The 19860-nt window shown below is 46.8% G+C and overlaps 1 protein-coding gene across 2 annotated transcripts in view; it reads right to left on the minus strand.

Moving 5' to 3' along the window:
• Positions 1–19860, minus strand: part of kcnd3 (potassium voltage-gated channel, Shal-related subfamily, member 3) — a 73120-nt gene that overhangs the window by 3250 nt on the left and 50010 nt on the right. For both annotated transcript variants that reach the window (XM_076166716.1, XM_076166715.1), the window contains exons 3-4: positions 9198–9366; positions 2038–2139 (exon numbers count right to left, since the gene is read on the minus strand). In XM_076166716.1, coding sequence (XP_076022831.1) covers positions 2038–2139; positions 9198–9366 — 271 coding nt within the window. The remainder of the gene's footprint in view (positions 1–2037; positions 2140–9197; positions 9367–19860) is intronic.

Consider the following 19860-nt stretch of genomic DNA (forward strand, 5'->3'; position numbering starts at 1 on the left):
ATGGACTGATGCAAGCTGTGTGATCGCCCAAGAAAAAGAGAAACAACAGATCCGCTAATAGACCTGTAAATATTCAGAGGTCTATTTGTGTATATTTGAGTCCATTTCTATCTAAATATGCATAGTTGGAAACAGAATAATAACTTCCAAATCTGTTCATATCTAATATCTTAACCCAAGCATGAAACACAGAGATAGAAAGTGTATACAGAGTGCAGATCACTCTTTGATCGCTGTCTGTTAAACATGACTTATAAAGGCCCAAAGCCGTCTTAATATACTGCAGGATGCCATCATCCCGCCTGTCAGACGTGCAGAACGTTCGCTTTCAATAGGTTGCATCAGTCTTTCAGGGCAGACCGCACGTTGAACTCTTGATAAAAGAAAAACAAACAAAAGCAAATCCCTGATTCTGCACGCTCCACGGCTCGGCCAAGAGGGACGGAAACGCCACGTTTGGAAGATTTGTAGTAGTAATTTTCAGGCAGGAGCCTCTTTGCTGAGAAAGTGCATTCCTGAGCTGATGACTCAGACGTTCCTGGGCCGAGCAAGAGGCTCACCTGCGTTCACGCCGCTTATTTGTAACCAACGTGGCAGTAAAACACAGGTGTTTAGGCTGAGTTATTTCTGTCTTCCCCTATACCTGCGACTGTAACTCCGTATCAGCAGTCTGTCTGGAGGCGGCGATGCCTCACCACCCAGGTGGCCGCAATACTGTAGAGAGAGAAAACAGCTTGATCTGCTAAGTGATAAAAAAAGAGAAACACAGCGCCGCGCCGCATGGCACTGCGCATGTTTAGAGTAATTACAGCAGTGGGGTTTAAATGAATATTTTACTTTGACAACCTACATTTTTATTTAAATTCCAGCGTGCGTTCACCTGCATGTTGGGCTTTAAAACGCTGACCTGTGAGAATCGCAGCCAGTTGGTAGTCTTGCTATCACTGACACTTTATATGTGGGCAAAAAAAGGCAAGTAAAAGCAATTTTCCTGATCTGAAGCAGACACTACAGGTGACTGACTGCTCATGAATGTAAATGAGTTTATGCGAAGGTGTGAAGAAGCGAATTACAGATAATAATGCACTAAATCTCTATAACAGATTCAAAAACTGCGATAGGCCTCCTGATGTGTGATATTTTTCTGCTTCAGTGGTGGATTTGTTAAGAAACATTGGGAAATGTAGCCACAGCTTATATTTAACTAAATGCATCCCCCGGTTTTATAAAGAACTTGCACACTGAGAGTCTCTCTCTCTCTCTCTCTCTCCCTCCACACTGCAGTCATTAGCCCGATCTTAATTAACAATTAATAAAGACACTTGATCAGTCAGCACAGATCGGCTACTCCACAAACAAACTGTGTGTCACGATCCCCTACTTGCATTTAAAACAAAGTGTAACTGAAACTCATGAGCCCTAAATGTAAGGAACAATGCGGCCGCCGAACGTCCATTACATCAATTATTCAGCTATAATTCAGTCCACGGCTTCAGTATGAATGCTGCAATTATTCCGTCTCCGTCTTAGGCACTGCTAAAGAAGGAGAAAACGAGGAAGAAAAAGGAGGGGGGGAGGGAGGGAGAGGGAGAGGGAGAGAAAGAGAGAGGAGAGCACTTGTTTGTGTTGTGCAATCTTGGCCCCGGGGCCAATAGAGTGCTTGTGAACCGCAACATTTTGGTGAGGCAATAACGTCCTCGGGTTGTGTTTACACTTCCTGCCGCATGGCCGGAAGCGGAAAGTAACTGGGCTAAGAGATGCTTCGAAAGTTATAAATTAATGTATTCTCAGACAACGTCATAAACTAAAGTTTTAAAAGGGCTTCACAGCCGCGGCAACGCCAACCGCTCCTAGTAGAGACCAGACTCTCTCCAAAGATGAGGATTAGTTCCTAATCTAGGGGGATCACAGTCATTTGGAAGAGATCGTCCAACAGGCGACACCTCACTGAAATGTGTCTGGATTGAAATGATCCTTAAACCGATGCCACCCGGGCTGGGTGAGGGGGGGTCGGGGTCCCAGAGGCGGCGGCCTTACCGTGAGCTCCAGAGCTTCGTTGAACAGGCCGTTGCGCTTGCTGTGGAGGAAGGCGTTGGAGGAGCCCGTCTTGGCTATTCGTATCCTGGCCAAGCGGGCTTTCTGCAAAAGAAGGCACAGGGACAGAGAGAGAGAGAGAGCGAGCGAGAGAGAGAGAGAGAGAAGACAAGTCAGTCAGGTTGCCGGTGAAATACACCCATGGCAAAAATGATGGGATATCATTCTCGCACGCACCCACTGGTTTGAATTACAGCGTTTCTGCTTGCTTTTATATTTCAGACAGGGGTCTTAAATTGAATGAAACACGCTGCTCATGCATTCACTCTGATCTCCTGTGATACTTATGAATGATTGATGGCTACTGCACGACAGCGCACTCTTTGGGTTGAAAATCAATTAGACAGGTGGCTAGAAGCAGTGCGGGGCAAACCTTACATGAACACAATTTTTCCCTGTTTATGCTGCACGACATTGGAAATTGGATTTGCTCTGCTGCCTGATGAAATGCCTTGGTTGTGGTTTGGCTAAATTCATCTAGAAAGTTCCGTGTTTACAGTCTTAAAGCCACTCATCTTCCCGAATCTAACCTGCACGGTGAGATTAGTGCCGTTTGTCACTCTCTCTGCTTCTTCTTCTTCCTCTTAATCTTCCTCTCACGCTGTTAAATCTCAAGAATGAGGCAACAAAGCTTAAGAAAAACCAAGGGAGATGGAAAGAATGGATTTATTCCTTCGTGCCAACATCTTATTGTGAGTTCTCGCGCAGGGACAGGATTCCATTTTTGAATTGCAGGCTTCGGATTTCCAGAGTTGCCGCAGAATGAGTGAAAACATGATTGCGTTTGCGGGGTGTGAATGAACACGTGTGTGTCTAAGTGAAGCTATTACTTATCACAACATCTGCTTCCACGTGATAGTGTAATCTGAGTCACTCACTGGCAAAAGCCTGGCCATTTTCCCATCTAAGTGGAGAGGTGGGTGTAAGGAGGGGTGCAGCTACACAGCGTGTGTGTGTGTGTGTGTGTGTGCGCCGTCTCTTTTAACTTTCAGAGCTATAAATGGAATGAAGGGAAATTAGGGAAAATATAACATGAGCTATGTAAATGTTAAGCAGACAGCTTGTTATTAGAGTGCTCGTACACTGCTGGGGGGTTATCACAGTGTGCAAATGTGTGTGTGTGTGTATATTGTGCTTGTGTGTGTATATTGTGCTTGTATAGTGTGCTATATTGTGTGAATTATGTGCTTGTGTCTATGCAAGCCTCATTTACATAGCCGGATTTCCATTTCAGCAGAAATACCTGCTCATTGCCACTCCAGCACAGCAAGCCAGCGTGGTAACACAGGAAAACACGAGCTGGGTCCCTGAGCTCAGTGCCTTTAAAACATGCTAATGCACACTGACCTGCAGTCAGCTCATGCTGCGCCTTATATGCATAAACTGTTTCATTGAAAAATAAGCTAGACAGATAAATAGGATTCCTTTCCTACCAAGAAAAAACTAAAAGAGAGGAAAACACACACACACACAAACGTACACACACACACACGCACAGACACACGCGTACGTACACACAAGCAAATGTGTAATGCATGCAGGAATAGCAGCTAATCAACACTCTTTAAATGGTTGATCTTCTTCTCTTTCTATGCTGCTCTCACGCAGGTTCTGCCTCCTATCCTCCTTGACTGATTTCCGTGCTCCCTTTGTGCCCTTACACTCTAACATCTGTGTACATTTGTGCTAGCGCAGCATTCCCACTGGCCTTTGGGATAACCCTTCCCCATGTTTTGGCATTGTGCTTGGCCAATCACAATTGCCTCTCTAGGGTCATGATGCAAACAAAAGCCTTTGACCGTTGGCGATGGCTGCCAGGCGGTGCAGGGGGAACGGGGAGGGGGGGAGGTTGAGAACATGTCCTGCTAGATTCAATCTACTTCTGCAATTCTTGGGGAAGATTCTCGGGGCCTTTGGGACGTCGGTGTTTGTGCCTCAGGCCCATCTGTGCTTTCAGGCACAGCCGCTGCACGTCAGATTGAGCCTGAATTGCTGCTGAAGTATCATAGAGAATACACAGGAGTAAGGAGAAGTAAAGGAACTATAGAGAGAGGGCTTTGATTAGCACACAGACACACACACACACACACACACACACACACACACACACACACACAGAAAGTGAAGAATAAATTGCTTATTTCTGTTACAGAAGATTGAAATCACAAAATCAAACCAAAAATTGGAGTCATTTTCATCATTTTCGGTCACAGGTTCACAGAAATAGCAGCTGCATTAGGCACTATGCAACATGGGGTGTTAAATAATTAGGCCCCCCGTCTCCAACCATGTGGCTGAGAGCCTGTAACCAAACACAGCAGATTCCAATGAGCAACACATCCAGCTGGTTCAGTGTCTGCTTATAGACTTAAACCCAGCACTCTCAATCCTTCCTTACACATTGGGCGAATTAGAGACAGAGTTTGCCTTTCATACAAACACATTACCCTCTTATTAGCAGTATGGAAATGACACCTTTATGTTGTATACTCTATGCATATTTAAATCTATACTGATTTCAGTATTGGTATTGATCTCCTTTTACCTTCCTATCACACCTACCAACCACTCAGTGTTCAGTCTTGCTCCCTGAAACAGTCTGGAGCTTCCCGCCCACCCATGGGCCTGTACATTGATCCAAATTCTTTTTTCCTATTTGTCTTCCATCTTCCTGCCACAGGGGCCACAATGTGGGATCAATCAGACTTCAGAGATTAGAGCTATGGGTGGAAGCAGTGGAAACGCTTCATTAAACATCACAAGCTGCCAGCGGAGGAAACCAAACTGGCATATTCTCAAATGAAAAAAAACAAAAAAACATATCCGTTTCCCTCTCACGTCGTATTTTAATGAGCGGTGCCAGAGAGTTCTAGTTCTAGTCTGGTTAAAAGTCAAAGTAAAACTTCATAGCATCTTGTGTGGGTAAAAAGTCTTACAACCCTGCAGGCGAAAAGGGATTCAGCCCAAACCTTAGGCCACCTAAAGGGACCTGACTGATGGTCCCCACAATGTGAGTGTCAACAGGTTTATGTCCCCACAATGTCAGGTGTATACACACACACACAGTTACTGAAAGAGAGCACGATAGCAACAGAGAAGAGGCATCAACGTCTGCAGAAAAGGACAGTCACAAGCAGGAGTTGACAAAGGAAGGAAATTCTACTGCACGGCAAGAATTGATTCGGTAGGAAATCAAGTCCTCACACACACCCCTGGACTTCGGATATCTTTTTGTGTAGCAAAGACAGCTTAGCCTCCGCCTGACACCATTTAGAGAAAAAAAAACACCTTTCCTAAGCCTGGATTATCTCCTTTTTGTGGACATTGGAAAGGTAAACCACCACCGCAGCAGCAGCAGCAGCAGCAGCAGCAGCAGCAGCAGCAGAAGCAGCAGCAGCAGCAGCAGCAGCAGCAGCAGCAGCAGAAGCAGCAGCAGCAGCAGCAGCAGAAGCAGCAGCAGCAGCAGCAGCAGCAGCAGCAGCAGCAGCAGAAGCAGCAGCAGCAGCAGCAGCAGCAGCAGCAGCAATAGCAGCAGGCCTTCCTGATGCTATTGTTTGGGAAGCTTTACAAATTTACAAATCATAGCAGATCTGGAACCTCCCCCATCAAAATCCCTCTATCTCTCTTTTTGTCTTCTTGCTATGTGAAGATAACTTAAGTGATTGCGGAGAGGGCCGATCTCTTCCCCCATGCACCCTTTGTCATAATTTGTAATTAGAGCTACCAGAGGATGTCATTAACTTTATGCAAATACAATGACAAGAGCTAAGGCGTGACCTGTGCAGATTGGACACTTTGTTACAGCACAAAGATCTCCTGCTATCACTTTATGGGATCATTCATCAAAACCAGGAGAGACTTCGTCCTTTGATCAAATCATGATGGAACAAAGGCAGCGATGCTGAGATCTAAGGCTGGGGAAGGAGAGGGAGCGCTGACACACCACCCACCCACCCACAGCAACCAGTGGCATCTTCAAGTATCTCTCCATTTTGCTTAGTTTAGACGCTGCCTCTCCCCCACCACCGCCACCGCCACCGCCACCACCGCCACCCAGATGGGACGACTAATTGTAATGGAAGCCCGGAACAGCTAACGATTAGACCTGAATGAAGACGGATGTGGACGGGTGTGCGAGAGAGCAGAGTGGGAGGGAACAGAAAAAGCACAGGAGGAGAGGATGACATTGAGGGAACAAGCGCTGCACTTCATCTCCTTTCCTTTCCTTGACTACCCCCCTCCCTCCCTCCCTTCCTCCCCGTCCCGAGTCTGCTCTTCTCTTGTCATTCAAATTGCTATGAAAGGCAGTCTCTTACAGTAACTCAGCACTTCTTTGTTCTCTTAAGTCAGGAAGGAAGAATCTGTGAGATAACATCAGCTTTAGGTAATAAATGCTGAGTAAATGCTGTTCTGCTATTTTAAGTGACCAGTGACGCAGGCTAAACAGCTTCATGACTGACAAGGTCATATGCCATTTAGGTTACGGAGCATTAAAGGACGCTACAAGTAGTTCCCCCCTGCGCAAGTCATTGCTGAAGTGAGATGCCGAAGACCACCGGTGCCATTAGAGGATGAACTGGACTCTATGATTCAGCATTTTACACTTTTTATTGTATGATTTGTTGCTGCACGATAACAAAGCCGGAGCGCATTCAATTAGTGAAGAAACGTCCACCCCAGAAGGAATACTAAAGGAAAGGAGCAGGGTTTGGATTTTGTTTACTACAAACCATGAAATTAAATCACATCATTTCCATAGCATCCAACACGGTGCTATGATTCAAAACTACTCCGCTGGCTTTATGCAACACACTGTTGCTTAATCCTGTGGGCTGATTAAAAACGAAGAGCTAGAAAGCAGATTCCTAAATGCTTTCAAGTATCACATTTTGCAAAGGTATCGTCAGCCTCGGCACATGCTGCGGGGGGTTAGAAGGTAATCCAGGTGGGTAATGCTTAACAAAGACGATGAGGAGGCTGTTTGAGTAACAACAAGGGTTTTTTTCTTTTTCATTATATGGGTGTTTGTGTAAACTGTTGATCTCACCGCAGGCGAGCGAGAGATGTGTTTAAGCACCTGAAGTACTTCTTAAGCGCTATTTAATGGGACAAATGATATCTGGCGGGTGCAGCTTTGGATGTTTGGTCCTGACTGAGCGGTGTTTGGGGACACTGCACCACACTGCGGCTCAGCGGGAGAAGGAGACACGGACCAAGGTCAGCCCCTGAACTGACAGGAAGTATGGTGGACACACACACACGCACACACGCACACACTCCAAACAAATGCACATATATATACAAGCAGGCAAGCAGGCAGGCAGGGAGGCAGATGCGCGCACCCACACACACACATACACACACACACATGCGCCTTCCTTCCAGCCGGCACCTCATCTGGGTGATAGCTATTTCAGGAAAGAACACAGCATTAGGACACACTTCGCCTCCAGCTCTCCCCCTTTCTACTCCCCCCCTTGCCTCTGTTGCTCCCTCCTTCCCTCTGGCCTTCTTCGTCACCACGCCTCCTCTTGCCGTCTCCCTCTGCATCAAGCGCTATACATGTCACCTGTTCACCGCTCTGTTCTCCAATCTAGCTAATTTCCACCCCGTTTTTCATTCCTCTCCCGAGTCTCTCTCCCTTCCCTGCACACTGGGCTGAGCTACGCCGCTGTCCTCCTCGGCAAAGACGAGGTTACGGTTAGTTAAGTCTGGGCAGAAGTCAGGGCCGTGGTCGAACTGCAGGACTTTAAACAGATTTTAAATACAACCGGAGCTCGCTCTGAGATGGATGGCAGTAATCATGGAGGGAGGGAGGGAGGGAGGGAGGGAGAGAATGGATGGAGGCAGGGGAAAGAGCTAAAAGCCTCTTGAGGGGGGAAGAAATAAAGGAGGGGAAAGAAATGGATTGTGGGAATGTGTGTCAGTGTGTGCATGTCTGGTACCAACTCCAAAGCAAAGAAACAATAATTCTATAATTAACCCGAAGCTACTACAGGGGGATGGCACATTACTATCCGCCTCATCTGAATACATTTTGTCTGGCTTGCCCTCAAACTATGATTACTGGCCCAGTTCTCTCAGCACGCCAGCTGATGCCGTTACCAAATTTGGCCCACAGACACACCGGGGCTCATCTATTTCATTCTTTAAAAAAGGGGAAATTGTTTGCATATATTTTTGTAGCACACCGCTGGGTAAACACGTGTACCCTCTTGAAATGTCACGGCAACAACTTATTGAGGCTGTCACCATGTCAGCCTCTTCCTCCTCCTCCTCCCCCTCCTCCCCCTCCTCTCTGCCATGGACAGAAAGGACCCACATCACTTGGGGCGACGCGACTAAAGGTTGAAATATTTACACAAAAGAAGGAGATAGGATCTTTCCCTGTTCAAATGTGACTTTTCCAAAAGCGTCCGGCAAAAAGCTGAGCTGACAGATTCCAAGTACAAATGTGTGTTCATGTTCTTTTATTTCTAATGCTCCCCAAAACGGCCCCCGATAAGGATATAAAGATCACGGAAATGATGTAAAAGGGGGGAAAGAAAATTCAGCAGGGGCCTCAGTTCTTTCAACAGCTAGTTTAGGCAGGATTAGATTTGGGTTGAGGGATAAAATAAGATTAAGAGGGACGTTTGGCTCATGGAGTTTAAAGTTACGGAGCTTAGAGTCAAAAACATGGGAGGCTGTTGCGTGTCTATGTCTTTATGTGACGCTTGAAGCTGTTTTGAACTGAGATCTTAGCTTTGCTCGTCGGCTCTGGTCTCATTCTATGAATGTTAACACACCTACATATATGTTTATAGAACATTAAACATTCTAAGGTTTACACACATAGTTAGAACCTCTTCATTCAAAGCACAGATAGATAATCCCCTAAGGTCAGGTTTCATGATTTAATGTCATAAGGTCCTCACAAGCGTTGTAATTCATGCTGCAGTACTCTGTGAAAGACAGATGTGTATTACACACACAGAATCATTAATCTTCAGGAGGACCTGGACCCGTGGAGGAGTCTGACTTCCCCTCTGGGCTGGAGGTCTGGCGATCTGACCCCCAGCCCCCCCTGAGACCCGGGCTAAAGACATGAACCTGTGCCTCACCTGGACCTTCTGCGCCCTCCGCTTGTCTGCTCTCTGGTTCTGGTGATAGATGCGGCTGAAGTTGGACACGATGACAGGAACTGGCAGGGCAATGACCAGCACGCCGCTCAGGGAGCAGATCGAACCGAAAATCTTCCCCGCAATCGTCTTAGGGACCATGTCACCGTACCTGCCAGGGTAGAAAAGGAGGAAGAGGATACGTTCGTTAAATGAATGAATCAAATCTCTCTGTGGTGGATCTGTTTAGACCAAACTTCCAAAGTCCAGCAGATGAGAAGCCATTCAGATTACAGACACAGACGCAGACGCAGACACACACACACACACACAGACACACACACACACAGCCAGCTCAGCTCACTACCCAGCGACACCTTTGATCATTTCAATTTGTGCTCTGCAGACGCGGCACAAGAGACAGACACTCCGCCCGAACCTCCTCCGCCTCTGATGGGCACCGTCCTGACTCACTCACTGAGAGAGAGCAGACACCATTGACCTTTGCAGAGGACAAGGAGACGGTCAATAGAGACACTTGTCCAGGGACATTTAAGCCCAAGCCAAATCATGAAACATATTCAAGTCAACAGCAATCTCGTTTTAAGATCAGACGACTGACAACACAATTACAGTAACCACATTAGGCTTTTTATGCAATGCTGGAATCGACAGTCAGAAAGAAAGAAAGCAAACATTTCAAAAGCTAACAGAGTATCAACTCAGAAAAGCAAACCTTTGTTTATAATGGCGCCTGTTTTCGTATTCATGAGCAAACCATGCAGGTAATTTGTTGCCTTTTTGCTGCTAAATAAGACGTTGGACGTGGAATTATTCACGCCAGCGCTGAATCAGGCGGCTGAATAAACCTCGCAGGAACCCTTTCAGCATCCAGCATCCATCTGCGAGCGCAACAAAGTCTGAACGTGGAATAAAGCCAAATTAATGCAGTAAACTAAAATATAAAAACACAATTTGACTTTATAATATTTAACTGCACTACTGAGCGGGAGAGAAAAGCGCGGTGACAGAGTGTTTGATGTAGGAAGCGACAATGTCAGAAATGGTTAAGTGGAGTAAAACAGAGAGAGAGAGAGAGAGAGAGAGAGAGAGAGAGAGAGAGAGAGAGAGAGCTGACTGATAAGTTATGAGCCTGAGCCACGTGAGGAAATAAACAGAGGCTGTAATATTGTGGTGGATGTAATGTCCAGCATATGCATCTGTGTTTAACTGCACCAGCTGCATTCCTTTGAGCTAAGCGATCACAATGTTAGAAGTTCCAGCGATGCCCAAGGGTACGTGGGTAAAGATGGACATGCTGGGCAACTGGTGGCAGTGACTACAGTATGGACTCGCTGGTTGCTACCCAAGATTGTGCCAAGGATTCCTTTGTCCATTAAATCACACACACACACACACACACACACACACACACACACAGTGTTTGATTATGAAGAGGAGGCAATCTATGGCAACTGTGTGTTTTCACATACATATGCAGAGAAACAAGAAACCCGCACAGCTGCAATATCTCCCTGCAGCTTTGGTCGTGAATCACTCTGTTGATCTGTTGATTGCCATCTTTTTCATCAGCTGTAAGCGCTCGCCTGACAGATGGAGGGACACACACTGTTTTTTTTTCATGGACGCTAATAACACAGGACAGAATAGGATCCTGGCATCGGTCCCCCTGGTGCATCTATAATAGCACAGGGACCCTATAGACTTGGAGGCACGCCGATCTAGTCAATCAGCTGGTTATTGCTGCAGCATTGACTCACACACACACACACGCAAGCACGCACACACACACACACACACACACACACACACACACACACACACACACACACACACATAAACATACACATACACATACACACACGCACACACACACTTCAGTCTTGGCTTGACGGGCTTGTTTACAATCCTTGGTGGAAATTGGCCAACAAAGCACTAAAAAAGGTGAATAAATGTCAGTATATTGTGTTTTATTGTGTTTCACGATGATCTGGGGAAAAACTATTTGGATAGTTACGGCAATAAATAGCCAGAAGAAAATACTAAATTCTTAATCACCTCCAAATCTCACTAAATAACGCTCATCAGATCTCTACGTGACAGATTCCAGAGTCGTGATGGAGTCTTATGTGAGGATCCAGAGGCTCTCCACAAATGAACAATAATCTACTTAAGAAGTTGTTCTCGTGTTCGTCATTTTATAATCTAATGAAGCACTTCTATTCCACTCTATTGGAGACGGTAAAACGCAAAATGGCAACACACACGCACACAAACACACATTTACAAACACACACAAACCAATTAAGCTCATTTTGGGGAAGGAGATGAAACCTCATACTCATTAGTCACTGATTTTAGGGAAAACAAGCCAGATATGAGGCCATTTAAGTGGAGGGTGGTCCTCTCATCAACAAAATGTTCCACTGCACACACACACCGTGAACCACTGGTCCATGACCATAACTGAGAGTATACTTACAGGGAACATTCATCCTCCCTTCCAAGAACTTTAATGGTCTTTCTACCCAAATTAGGCAATAACAATCCCATCAGTGGTACAAAAGCCCCATCACTAAAAAGCATTCCATCTCCTCCCCTCTTCAGAAGATGTTTCCATTAGGAGGAATGAAAAGCTAATCATATTTATCTGCAAGCCCTCTTTAATGGGATCCTATCAGATCGCCCCGATAGAAGCCCGTCTCCTCTAATACTACAGTCAATTTGCCGCTCCCATTTAGTCAAGCTGGCCCTGTCTCTGATGATACGATCTGTGAGCCATTATATATGCCACAGAGATAAAGCTGGGCCGGCACACATTAAAGGAAGAGGAGGCAGCTGTAAGTGGTGTGGGGATGTGTACGCGTGTGGTTGTGTGTGTGTGTGTTTGTGGGGGTGTGTGTGTGTGTATGTGCACGCGTGTGTGTTGATGTGATAAGCGAGGTGAAATGGCAGGTTTTCTTCCTTTACTCATCTCCCGCCCCGATGAACGAAAGTCTCTGTGCCTTACAAAACAGAAAAGAACGAGGGAAAAAGACAGAGAGAGAGAGAGAGAGAGAGAGAGAGAGAGACAGAGAGACAGAGAGAGAGATTTTCTCAGCAGCTGCCGTGTGTGTGCTTTTGGTCCATCGCCTCTTTCCTTTCCTTATAACACACTGCCATTTGCCCACACACACACACGCGCACGCACGCACACACGCGCACACACACACACACACACACACACACACACACACACACACACACACACACACACACACACACACACACACACACACACACACACACACACACACACACACACACACACACACACACACACACACACACACACACACAGCAGCGGTCCAGGTGGGCGGGTTAGTCTTTGATCAGGTTTTGTCATATTTCATCATGTGGAGGTTGAGGTCTTATATTAATAAAGTCTGGTGGAGGAGAGGCGAGGGTGTGATGGTGGGTGGGTCTGGGAGGTACAAGTGAAGAGAGGTGTGCCAGAGAGAGAGAGAGAGAGAGAGAGAGAGCGAGAGAGGAGGAGGAGGAGGGGGAGTGAAGTGTTCAGGGGTCAAGAGTAACAATTCCATTTACCGTCCAAATCCCATGTGACTCCACTGTAATTTTCCTCGCTTCCCTTCAATTGCGACAAAAGTGGTTGTGTTTGGACCACAATACCTTGCAGTGTTGGGACCCCCTGGAGGACTAAAGGTGAGGGATGCAGTAGGGTATTTGCCCCGTGAGTTCCGCACGAGTGGGTCAAAAGGTTGTGTGTGTGTGTGTGTGTGTGTGTGTGTGTGTGCGCGTGTCTCTGCGGCGGAAAAAAACTAAGCTAGGTGAGAAGTGGTGAGTCTGCAGTGTTACGCGTGGGGGAAAATTGCAGCTCCTTTTATTTCAAACAACAATGTGAATCCCGTCAAGGTTAGAAAATGACACAGTGAGCGGAGGAAGACTGCAGGAGGAAGAAGGAGACTGTGGGTGGAAACACATGCAAAGACAGAGGAGACGTCGTGGAGGATGTCGTGGTTAAAACAACATAAGAACTGAAAGGATTTGAAAGGATTGGATGCATTATTGGGTTATTATCTTACAAATAAATCCATACCTGACAAATACAATCGATTACACATGAAGCAACAGTGTATTTACATTTTGTACATTGAGATTTGAATAACACAAAGACATCGATTTAGATGATATGGTCTTAAGAGTAAATTTAGCCCTTCTGGGTTATATTTTTAACTACATTGCTGATGACAACCATTGAGATTTTACCAAAATATTCTACCACTGAAGCTCCATATTTAGATTCCATGGATGGGTGAAGAGTTGTGGATCGTTCAGCACCACGGACAGCTCCGTCTATGGCAGCAGCTCTCAGTCGGGGGTTTTCAGCCTGATTAAGATCTGGACGGCCACCAACACTTTGATCATCTAAACTCGTCTTGATTTAGCTCATCGTGTTCGGGGAGAGCAGGGAGAGACGGAGAACAGGAAGGACTGAATAATGGAATAGAGAAGGAATATTATGGCTATCATGTTTCTTACGTCCTTTACAATATTTAACAAGCTATGTAGACAAAGTGTTTTGCCAAAAAGTGGGACCGCTGCCATTTGTCCACTGTTTACGATGCGTAGTTAAAGCAGCGATTTGTCTGCTCCCAGGTCAAATATACGACACACTCCTCCTCAACTGGAACCATTTCCTCCCCATTCATTCATAATTTAAGAATTATTTAAGTCGCTTCAGCGTTTTGAACAAACCGTGTACGCGATGGGCATGTAGTGTGAGGAGAGCGGCCGTAAATAACGGATAACTCGCAATAAGAATTATCCATAAGGGGCAGCAGAGTTCGATTTTTATGAGTTAGACCTGTGGCAGACCAATGAAGCATGGGTCTGCTGGGTTCAGTAGAGTGAAAGATTGTCTCTCCAGGCCTCTAACACTGAACCATCCATCCATCTATACTCTCATCTGACATTTCATGGCCAGTCACTCAGATGGAAGTGAGTCTGATGCCACATGGCTCTTCGGGGATGGAACAGCCCCTCTACACTCGCCCCGCACAAATGTCACGGCACAGGGAAGCCAGAAATAGCACATTGGGTCAGAGGGGAGACAACAGGTAGGTAGAAGGGGAGAGTAAGGCTGAGATGGACAGATGGACAAAAGAGAAACATGCAGGCACAGGCTGTTTTAAAGCTGATGCACAGCTCAACCCGGTAAATATACTTTACTAGAGGCTTTAATGTGGATAAAATCAAGATGCGCTCAAGCTATAATAATCTCCAGGCACTCTCAAGGCGTCTTGACACGGGCGTGAACTCCGATTGTGATCTCGCTTCTCGGGGCTCGACTGAGGCTGCGGCTGAGAAAATTGATTTCCTTACAAGTGTGCTTATTAAGAAGCTTGAGAGCACTTATTCAAGCCGGTGGTTTAGGATGTTTTACGCCAGAGATACTTCATTATCCTCGTTTAAAAGAATGAAGAACAAAATGCCAAATGTGGCCTTCAGGTTATGCCACCTCGCAGGACGACGTGCTGGGCTACATTTGACGAAGTCGGGAGAGAACTAAGGAAATGCTGTGGCAGTTTTGAAGAAGCTCTCCTAAACGAAATTGACGTTTCCAAACCTTAATCAATCACTGTGCAGCATTCCTGACCCGGCCTCACACCAATTCCAAAACAAACCAATTCAAACCTCAGCTTTATCTGGGCGCAAGCAGCCGAGGCCCAGTGACACAAAAAAGAAGAAACAAATCGTAAATGTGATTTCCAGAGTGAAAACACCTCCAGGCCTGTAGCTCCAGGACTGAATAAGTGAATGTTCTCTGAATGCCAGGATAATTGCGGCCTTGACCTTGTCTGCAACAATACGCCGTGAAAAGTGGAACGGGTGGAGGTGAAAATTGAGGTACCGTCTCTGACAACACGTACTCTTCCTCACATCATCTTATCTCCTGCAGGGAGGAAAGCATCTAATTGTACGTTGTACCTTCGTGGGTGATCAGGGCGGTGCTATGTTAGGCTTAGATGAGCCATTGTGTTGCTGTAATATGGAGTAATGACTTTCCTGCGGGGGGGGGGAATGACTTTTCATAAACGCTGACAGCATTTCAGCTCCGATTCGGAATTCCCACGCTCCTAAACGCAGACATCACGGCCTTTTCAATTTCGTCGTTATGCATTGCTATTCACTGAGCACAATCACTTTTGTGCACCATGTAAAGGTGCTAGCTCTTGAGGAGTAAAAGACCACTTTGGCAACGTTTTCCCCCAATTGCTCCATCACGGTGGGTAATTAACCTTCTCCAGATCTTACCAGGTGCAGGCTCCATTGTAACGCTCAGTGTGTCGCCCCCCAAGCGTCTATACGGCAAAATCCGATTTGTTATATGTGGCAGGGTGCAGCAGGAAGCAGGCATATAGATTACGTCCTCATTTACATTTGACAGGTGGCGAGAGGACGGGGAGGGGAGAAGAAACACACAGATAAGTTGATAAAGGGAGGGGCATTATTCTCTCGCCGCACGCTGAGGAAAAGGTCGTTACCATCCGTCAACTCACAAGCAATCTTTGGGTGAATCAGGCTGAAGGATTGCAGCCATCTCTCTGTAACACACTTACGCTCGGGCTGCATTAGAAGACTGGGAATTGGCTAACTGCTCTATGATTCTATTAAAAAGTTTCACCCGTCTGATGTTTACTTTCCGCAGCGGCTGTGTGCCATTTCCACTTTCGGGACGCTTCGTCTCAGCGATCAGCACAGTCGAACACAATAGGGAGATGGTTATGTCAAGGTGCCGACTTAATAATCGGTCATTTGATTTAATCTGCGCAGAGAAATTTCAGAAATATTGCTACGTCAAGGGAATAGTAAGATTTAAAGACCACTTAAGTTTTTTACTGACGATTGGAGCGTTAAAGCCAAGTAGTTACAGTCAGCAACTACATCGATGTTTTTCTATTGGAATAAGTGAGAAAAAAAGAGATGACGACCATTAAACTGTGCCAGTACACAGCCAGGGTGTCCATGAATATAAATAGCAAGGGACCGTGCTATTGTGTGTGTGTGTGTGTGTGTGCGTGCGTATACGTGTGTGTGTAATTAGCGGGTACCAGGGTGATATCAACAGAACGCTTCGCTGAATCCACTTTCAAGAGCATCCAGGAACTGCAGACACAATTACGCAAAGAGAAGCACAATAACATTTAAATATGAATTACATCTGAGGCGCAGTAAGCCCCCAAAGCTTTGCACCGCCGACGGCCCGCCTGACACCTAATTCACGGCAAATCGGGCCACCATTAACACATTTGCAGAACGTGAAGGAACACGCGGATGTGTGTGTGTGTATGTGTGTATGTTCATGGGTCTGCATGTGTTAATTATCGGTGTGTGAGGGCCTACGCGGTTCTGGATGTTTTGCATATCTCAGCTGAAGAGCCGAGATGCTTTTAAGCCTCGAGGGGAGAGCTGATACGAGTGGATGTATGGATAAAACCCATAATAGCTGTTGGTAATTGAAACGGGAGGCCATCTATCTCTGTTGGCTTGGGTACACTCACACACACACACACACACACAGCGGCGTGGCAGAGGAGAGCACAGGGGTTGGAGAGTCGAGCCACTATTACCTTGATATGTGATTTAATTAAGCCGCTAATGAAAACGTACAGTTCTGGGCTTCCAACATTCATCTGAGGAAAATGTTTGAATCTTTCCACGATTCAAGAGACGACAGCGACACTACAGCTTTGTTCACTTTGGGCAAAATTGGACATTTATCATTGTCAAACCGGCTACAACGGGTTTCTGTGACGTTGCGATGTTCCAGGATAAACGGGCACGGAAAATATGCAGGAATCTGTGACTAGGCTTCATTACAAAATCTGCCACAGCGAGAGAGCTCCAGGAAGGAAGTGTGTGTGAGTGTGTGTGTGTGTCCGTCAAGACCATCATTCATGACAACGAAAACTAAACAGGGTGGAAGGCAAAACTGTATAGTTTGGATTTGTTCAGACGTTGGCGACTTCAGCTTGTGCTTGTTCTGTTCTAATCCCACCGGATCCAATTCTATACTCTTCTCCTATCAATTTCTTTTTATCAAGACACTTCTTCCCAGTTGACTCCCGTAGTCCATTCCACAATCCTGACACCGCTTCCACCTCCTACTGGAATTGATTATCAGAAGAAGAAAAGGAGCCAAAGTCTGTCCGGAGCGATAAGGGCTGGAGCAGAAGGTCAAAGCCTGGAACGTTCAGGGGTCATCACTCCTCTGCAGTGAACCCGGCGTTCCTCAATGGCAAAGGTGACGCGGCGGCATGGATCCAACATAGGAAGAGGAGGGGAGAAAGAGAGAGGAGGAGGAGGAGGGGCGGCTCTGTGAAGAAGGAGTTTAAGGTGACCCCCGAGCAGAGATGGACACCGAATGAGACAGGGGGAAGATAAATGGACGGGAGCAGAGAGCGAGACGGGGACAGGCACATCTCCGGACGTTAAGATCCGCTCGCCTTCCCGTCCATGCAGGTCGCCGTGATTGTGTTTTGATTCCACTTAACTCAGGCTGTTTCCTCGCTGTTTACACTCTGGGTGTGTGTGTGAGCTGGGAGATAGCGAGGACGCGGCAATAAAGAGCATGAGCATGCATGTGTGTGTGTGTGTGTTTGTGTGTGAGTGAGCTTCCTGCTTTCTGAGTTTGCCTGAGTGTATTTCACCCAATAGCGTCAAAGCTCCACAGTAATGACATCACATCTCACATTTCCATAGATTTTTCCTCCTCTGTCTTTATTTACTTCTCGAGGTCTCGCCCTCTTAGCGACTCCCACATTTTTACAGCGCAATTTAATGCAAACGTGTCGATAAAGTAACCAAATGTGCCCGCTGACTCAATATGAATACGTCTCTGTGGACGCCGCCAGTCCTGCCGTGCAGTGATTGACTCGACTTGGAAATATTGAACTTTGTTTTTGCGAAATAAGATGGAATTTAATTAAGCTCTGCCTCACAGTTTCGGCATCGAACTCCCATGTTACTCGACAGGTGAAGCTATTTTCCATGCTACCCACACTTCATAGATTATGTTAATTAAACTGCTGCCTATCCGTTCCATTATAAACCACTAAATCCGGCGAGGGGTAAAGTGTCGCGGTTGTGTTTTACATTTACAAGTCATTTTTTAAACATTTTTCCCAGCAGAGCGTAAGCTGAAGAAGAATGAGTCAGGAAGTGACATAAGTGAATACACCCAGCTCGTCTCACCCATCCTCCATCTCAGCGCCCAAGGCCAGTGCTTTGATGTTGCCTTGTTGTCATGGGGACCTTGACTGCTGCAATGCAGAGCAGCATACAAAGAGCGAGGCCACATTACTTAAAAGACACTTAAATCGACACGGGCAGCAGGTTAAATGTGAGCGAGGCTACGTTACACACAGCCCGCCGGTGTTGGAGTGGGATTCACAAGAGCCACAAGTCCGCCAGCGCACGGCGGTGCTGTATGGCAGTGGACCAATCCCCTGCAAATATCAGATGAGGTGCTAAAACATAGCCTAGAGGGGGTCAGAGCTCAGTCTGGCAGAGAGTTGATACACACAATTTGTTGCTCATCTGCTCCTCGACTCGTCGGCACCTCTGTCAGATTGTTGATCTGGGATATTGGCTGGCTGTGAGCTTATCACACATTGTTTTACCCCGCTGACTTATTGACTGAGAACAAACATGGCTTCTCTCATCAGTGTCCGGCATCGACTGTACCGATCCCGCCGGCCGAGTGTGACGGAGGGCGAGTCAATGCGGCTAACTCAGAACTGGCCAACGCTTTTCAAAATCCGCTTTACACTGGTCAATGCGTTTGTCCGGTCAGAGATAACGACGTGTCAACATCTGAGCCTGACGTGTCCATTCTCAAAGGAGCGTCACGTTAAGGCTCAAACTAGTAGATACAAGGCCGCGATATCGCCCTCAACTAACAACAGTGGGCCTGTCAGCGCGCGTCAGTGTTTCCAGATGGAGGTGGCTGTCTGGATAAGTGTGTAAGTGGAGAAAAGTAGGCTGCTGGAGGAAAGTAGGGCATCGGCGAGACCCGAGAGATAAGCGTCTCCAGCTCTGCCTCCTGTCCTATTTCACCCTCTTGCGAGACTGGCATGTGTGTGTGTGTGTGTTTTGGTGCGCGCCACTCGACAGAGGGAGCACCCCGGGGCAGGCCAGGGAGCGCTTCGGGTGGAGGTGGAGGTGGAGAGATAACAGGTGAGCTCCGGGGGGGCTACCTGTGGGACAGATGCAGGCCCAGTGACGGGGCAGCTTTGCTGGGGGTGGGGGGAATGGGATGCGCCCCCGATCCCCTCCCGGGGGCATCCAACCAAATGTCAGACCGTCTGTGCATGCATAGCAGGAGGGGGGCGACTGCTCAGAAGGTTTGCTTGCATTTGTCATCTGTGTGTGTGTGTGTGTGTGTGTGTTTGTGTTGTTAATGTGTGTGTGTGTGTGTCAGTGCATGCATGCTCTGTGTTTCCATGCATGTGTGCGTCCTACATGGGCAGATGACTCACAGCAGGGATGAGAGTTAAACAAGTCAGGACAGACAGGTGTATGTGTGTCTGCTGTGTGTGTGTGTGTGTGTGTGTGTCTGTGTGTGTCTGTGTGTGTGTGTCTG

The sequence above is a fragment of the Genypterus blacodes genome, unplaced genomic scaffold (genome assembly GCF_046128005.1).
Source record: "Genypterus blacodes isolate CSIRO-AG114 ecotype Tasmania unplaced genomic scaffold, CSIRO-AGI_Gbla_v1 ptg000156l_1, whole genome shotgun sequence".
Classification (NCBI taxonomy): domain Eukaryota; kingdom Metazoa; phylum Chordata; class Actinopteri; order Ophidiiformes; family Ophidiidae; genus Genypterus; species Genypterus blacodes.